At 42.0% G+C, this 6,633-nt stretch overlaps 1 protein-coding gene across 1 annotated transcript in view; it reads left to right on the forward strand.

The window, feature by feature from the left end:
- The window catches only part of LOC143110007 (MAM domain-containing glycosylphosphatidylinositol anchor protein 2), a 203,066-nt gene extending 200,674 nt beyond the window's left edge, over window positions 1-2,392 (forward strand). Inside the window, exon 17 of the mRNA XM_076272827.1 lies at window positions 1,721-2,392. Within this exon, the coding sequence (XP_076128942.1) occupies window positions 1,721-1,809 (89 nt within the window). The 3' untranslated portion in view covers window positions 1,810-2,392. The remainder of the gene's footprint in view (window positions 1-1,720) is intronic.
- The last annotated feature ends 4,241 nt before the right edge of the window (window positions 2,393-6,633 follow it).

Genomic DNA, 6,633 nt, shown 5'->3' on the forward strand with positions numbered 1-6,633 from the left:
CATGCATGGACAGCAAAAAAAGGCCAAGGCAGAGGGAGATGGAGAGATAGCAAGCGTGTGGAGACGGAGAGAGAAAGAGAGAGAGAGAGAGAGAGACAGAGAGAGATGGAGTGAGATAATAAGAATGCAAAAAAGTGTGAGTTTGAGAGATGGAGAGAGAGAGAGAGAAATAGAGAGATAATGAGAATACAAAAAAGTATGCGTTTGAGAGATGGAAAGAGAGAGAGATAATGAGAATGTGAGGTGTGAGATGGAGAGTGTAAGCACGAAGAGAGGGCAGTTGGAAGCAAACAGGGAAAGGAAATTGAAAAGGGAACAGGTAATGGGCTGGAATTGACAGGAGCTATTGGCAGTGAAATCAGCTCTCTGTTCATCACAGCTTGATCTATGATGAAGTCGGGGGAGGAGGAGTCCAAGCGCTCGTCTTCATTGTTCCTCCGCGTTCGCCTTTCAATTTGTTTTTCTCATCCGGCCGTCGTCTTTCACTTGGCGTTCCTCATTTCATGCCGGCCTGTCGGAAACAGGTGTGGGCGTAGCACAGCGAGGAGCGTTGTCGTCTACAGGCGGGCGGCTGTTGAAAAGGACAGACGGACTCTTAGCTGCCTGAATGCAGCCGGAAATGAAACAGGGGCCCACAGATGTGGTACGGCGGTACGCACTTACGCAGGTGCCTCGAGCACCTCAATCAGAAAAGATTAGTGCTCTTGACACAACCCAGTCAAGTTGCTTTCACTGGATTACGTATGTCAAAATCTTGTGCAAGACATGGACTTAAGTTTAGAGAACACATTAGCCATTAAAACATAATATGTGCTCAATAAGGTCTCTATTACTGTAAGTGTAATTACAAATTTATGAAATCTTTATTCAACAATTTCTTATTCTTACTGAATAGGTGATTTATTCTTTGTAAATCCTTAACAAGAAATGAATTGGCCTTGATCTAAGGTTATTTATATATAGTATGGATTGAAATAGAGACTTTATAACCTTTTAATACATTGCCACATACACCTATTCATACAATGAAGTAGGAGTCTATAAACTCTATTTTATACACATATTCATAATGTATTAATGGTTAACATCTGTTCCCTAAACTTAAGAGTTACCTAAGATGTATTCCACATTAACTATGGTATACTATGGTAAGCTATCCTGATCTAAACTGAGATAATATTTGCATGAACAGTAAGAGTAGGCTGCACATCGCTGCTGTCGGGTGGAAACTTTGTATCTCCAAATCCATTCATTTTCAGGAAATTGAAAAAACCTATTTTTTAAATAATCCAACATTGATTCATCAAATAATAATTCAATTGAGATACAAGGTTTCCACCCGACAACAGTGACATGCTGTTCCAAGCTGAAATGGCTGTCTGTTGTTGCCTTATATGGTTTGTTAGTTGTTAAGTGTCTTAGATAAATTACTCCAGTATCCTTTTGATTTGGTTAGCAACATGCTCATAGAGAAACAAATCATGGGATGGATTTATTGACACAAATCAGCTATCCTACACATGGCATGTCAGTTGATGCATTTAACCTTTCTGCTTTCTTTCCTGTCACCTTAACTCTTCGACTTTTCACTCCTACTCTATCCTTCAATTCTGTCCTCTCTTTCTCTCTGACCTATTCTTCTTTCCTTCTCTTACTTTATCCTTTACTCTCTCTCTCTCTCTCTCCTCCTTTCTTTCACTATTCACTATCTTTCTCTCAGCTGAAGAGTCCAGGGCTCCTTCCAGGGAAATGCATATATGGCTCCTTCTGGTCACCGTGGCGATGGCCTTGCTGAGGGGTCAGAGGTGACCCTCCCATGAGGCGAGGCGGAACAGCGCCCCTAGTGGATGGAGTCTGTGTGCATCGGGGACCCTCTCTCTGTAGCCACCAAAGATTTGCGATTTTGGACATTATCTTGGGAGGACAGCACAGTCCTTACTCCACTCACACAAACTCACTCAAGGGAGAAATCAACATAGAAAGTAATAAAGATTTGCTAATGTTTTTTTTTTTTTTTAAGTTCTACTAACTTTTTTGGTCAAAAGCTCCTCTTGGCCCAAATGAGAGGGAGGGCCTCTGTTTGTGCTTTCAGTCCAACTCAAATACTGTTTGGACTTGTTGGAGGGAGCAATCAGAAAGCAAGGGGGCGATTGCAAAAGCACAAAGCCATGCTTATTGACTACCACATGCCACTGGAGAGGAAAAGGTTATTGACCCCAAAAAAAGAAAAGGAAAATGGGGCTACAACTAGACATACTTTTGTTCACAACAGAAACAAACAATGAAGCAATTCTCCGTAATGCCCTCCTTCAGAAAGACACAAAATCACAGCTCTTTTTTTCACAGCCCCATTTCGCCCACCCTCTGCGCGAGTCCTCAGCTGCACACGCTCTCCAAATCCACCTCCACACCCACAACCCCCCCCCACCCCCATCTCCACCCTACCCCACCCCTTTCCTGACGCCTGTCTATTTTTAGCTTGGTGCTTTTCACTTGAGAAATACAATAAGAGAGAAACCACACCACAAGGAGGAACCACACCACACACACCATCAAAACTTTTCCTACACATGGCATCAACTTCAGTCTGTTTTCCCCCTGACCAGCTGCCTAGTTATCTTTCTTAACACTGTGCCCGTAAAGCAGAGTGGCCAGTCTGTGGTATGGTATGGAGTGGAGGTTCTGTAGGGCTCTAGAAGTTTCTAGAATGTTCTCTAGAGTTTTAGAAGTGGAGGGTACTTTGGATGGGTGACACTAGGAGAGAGGGCCACATGAGAAGCAGAGAGAGAGAGAGAGAAAGAGAGAGAGACAGAGAGAGAGAGAACGAGAGAGAGTAAGGAAGAGGGAGACAGATGAAGAAAAGAAAAGGAGTATGATATCTTTGTTCCTCTCCTCCTCTCCTATCTGAAGCCTCCAGGCCTCCAAAACAGCTGTGGAGTCCAAGCCACTTTCTGCCATGAAAACAAAGTGCCTTCAGATTAAAAACACACAACAAAATTCAAATAAGACCAGTTACCCAACCTGGTCAGCAACCCTAGACAAACAACACACACACCATTTGCAATGTAGATGCTGGCTAGCATGGGCTATTTTCTACCACCCCACCCCTCACTCCCATAAAAAAAAATATAGACAATAATAGACAAAAGTGGTATTTGGCACAACCTTAACAGAGGCTGGTAAAACTTGAGACCTAGGATCTAGATGATGTGTGTGTGTGAGAGAGAGAGAGAGAGAGAGAGAGAGCATGTGTGGTGATGCCATTCCACTCCCCACCAGCAGGGGTCAGTGGTGGGCGAGGGAGGGCAGGTCGGTGGGTGAAGAAGAGAGACTGGAGCACTGATCTAGACCTCCTGGTAACCGGACCTGGGCCACATGAGAGCCAGAACAAGACCATGTCCAGGCGTGGGTTATCTGGAGAGGCCTCTACAGATCACTGAAGCACCCAGCAGAGGAACACAAAGGGCCGTCTTTTCTCTAATCCCATACTTTCAACAGGGGATGAAGAGTGGGTCGTGGAACAAACTGACAACTGTGACGAAAACAACTCAATACAGGAGCAGAAGAGCAAAAATGAGCAAATGAATGAATCAACAAATGACTCTATCTCATCAAAGCAGAGACAGGAGAACTCCGCAGGGACGGGAAAGGTGGCTGATGGGAACTCTCCAACATGGCCGCCACCCGTCCCAGGCCTCTGTTGTTTCTATACTATAATTGTGCATTCTGTAAGAATAAGATATTCATAAGTATAATAATATTTTATTACTCTGGTGAGAATGTTTCTCTGCTTTTACACAAACTGTGAAGAGTTAGCAGTGGAAGATCTACCTGAATGCATCCATAACCTTAACCTGTGGGTTTTTCAACAGTGTTGTATAAAAAAAAAAGATGAAGAAACAAATGAGAGCTTAAAGATTTTTTCCATACATTGTTGGTTATGAAAAAAGGCATTTTAAGGACTTATTTCTTATTCCTTTTTGTTTCAGTTGATTTTAAATGTAATGTTTTTCTTGTCTCCCTTGCATTGAACAAATTTCTCAAGCCGAAGGGGAACATAATAAATTGGTTTGGTTAAATGTATAACTTGTAAATGTTGAAGATGTTCTGTCAGTTGAGGTTCAAAAGAGACGTGTAACTGTATGTCTGAGTTGGGGAAGCACAACATGTATGGTTTCACAGCCTCCCATGAAGGATATGCATACACATGAGAACTCCCCCTACATCATTGGCTCTGTCTGACTGTCCAAAACCACCAGAACCATCCAGACAAGCACCAGCATGGAGTCAAAGTAGACCCAGGCTTTTTAACCCTTAAAATGCCAAGAGTGCTTACCACAGACAAATCAGAAACAGCTTTAGCTTAAGGGTACCTACACAAGGATTTTATAACACATTCAAGAGTAATTAAAAAATACTTCCAAGAAGGTATACAAGTTTATGGATCCTTTATATTGGTATACACAGTAAATATATAGTATTGGCTCTGTGCACTAGGTAACGTCAAACTTCTGCTTTTGTCACGGTGGGCAAACCCGTTTCCTGTTCATTGTTATCACTGTCAAATAGCACCTGAAAATGAATGGTTTAGTTGTAACAAAATGTGTGCTCAGGCACCGAAAATCCTGCCCTCCTTATTTTGTGCAGCCACGGTGCATCTTGAGGTGCATGTTAACAACAGGAAACGGGTTTGCCCACCGTAAGACAAAAGCGGAAGTTACCTACCTAGTACACAGAGCACAAGACATATACCTACTGTATTTAATACATAAGATGCATAACAGAAAACATCACAGTGTATTACCGTAAGGGAAAATATAATGCAAGAACTATTTCAACACACTTTTCATCAATCATCACACATAAATTACCCATAACATGTGCAACCCATGTGCCAATAATTATATTTAATTAAAAATATATTTCGCATGTATTTACATATGTTCTTCATAAACAAATGTGCTGCTTTTTAAGTTCTTATGGAAGTGTCATAAAATCCCAATTTTAGGTATCCTTGAACTGAAATGTTTCCTCTAAAGGTTTCAGTGGTGAATCCAGTACCTATGTCCTTGGAATGTAAAAATACTGAGAAATTTGATCTAAAATATACATTATGTGTTGTCATATTCTTGTTGCCTCTTCAGTGTTTAAGCTTAATTGGTGTGTCGACCACATATTGTACATATACTGGATTATGCAGTGACCTACTGTATAGATGCCACAGGGAACACAGTCAACATGTAAACAAATATTGTTGACAAAACAGAGCAAAATGGGAGATGGTCATAACAGGACTAGGAGCAACATGTGAAGTCATTGCAACAACCCTTTGAAGCTGTCAGAGGATATATTGTACATACATGCATTATATGCACACACACACACACACACACAGACACATACATACATACAAACATACATACATACATCATAAATACATACATGCATACATAAATACATACATTCACATTCATACATACACACATACATACATATATAGATATCCATGTTTTCAGCAAAGCACACGTCTCCAGCAGAGGCATGTCTGTTAGTGTGTTGGTATTTGTGCTTATATGGGGACAAGCCTGTGAGTTCCGCATCACCAGCGCTATGCTTTACCATCTCAGTTTGTTATTTTCACACATTAAATCCCAGGGCAATTAAACCGAGTGCGTGAGGAATTGGGAGTCCAGATAGCAGACTCTGATTTGGTCCGGATCTGGCCTGAGGTTACCTGCCTCCTGGGCAATAAACAGCTGTGGTACTGGCTCAAAACAAATTCCTGAATGTCATCTGTTCACTGTGTTGGATATCATGAAATGTGATTGATACAAACATGAATTTTCTCAATCCCACTCCAGTCAGAGGGGTCCCCTAAGGCCTAAGTCCAGAGAACACACTCTCCCTGAGACGTTCTGTATCCAGCCGCATGGCCTCATGGGAAGGGACAGACAGTGAATGAATGTGCCGCAATGCATGCTGGGTAAAGACCTCAGAAGAGTAATGACTTGGTCATGATCTAATTTCAATGTGGCCAATGTCTCGTGAACCAGACATCCCGTTGAACACAATGCTGAATGCAGAGAAACATAACAGTACTTTCAAGGCAACTGGGATTCTTTTAAAGAAGGGCTGTACAACTGGGTGCAATCTTTTTTACAACGATATTTTTGTAATAAATTCCACCTAGCGAAACGTTCATAGTGTTCTACTGACGTCCGTCCTTAGATGTTTGGCAGTGCTGGTGGTTATTGTGCGTCATGTGACCCGGTGGCTTTGGGCCTCCTCCTGTGCTGACCTTCAGTCATTCTGCTCTGTTTTGGCCTCTGCGTGTCATCTGACGTTGTCCACTCTGTGTTTCTTTCGATTTATCACCCATGTCTTCATGCCATCTCTGCAACTAATGCTGAAATAAAGAAATGGTATTTTACGTCTGACTACTTGTGTGTGTGTATGTGTGTGCATGTCTGTATGCATGCACACCAGTGCATAGAATACTGGTAATCACATGTGGTGAGACTGTGGTGAGATTATTGTAACAACAGCAGATGTGAAAGCAGACCACTCATCAACCTTACAGTAAGCCATTTTCAGAAGGAATTAGCCTGAATGACACAAAAACAAGCACATTCA

Source organism: Alosa pseudoharengus, unplaced genomic scaffold (genome assembly GCF_046254945.1).
Source record: "Alosa pseudoharengus isolate Yale_2024_CS ecotype anadromous, Long Island Sound unplaced genomic scaffold, YU_APseudo_1.1 YU_APseudo_1.1_scf_7, whole genome shotgun sequence".
NCBI classification, from domain to species: domain Eukaryota; kingdom Metazoa; phylum Chordata; class Actinopteri; order Clupeiformes; family Clupeidae; genus Alosa; species Alosa pseudoharengus.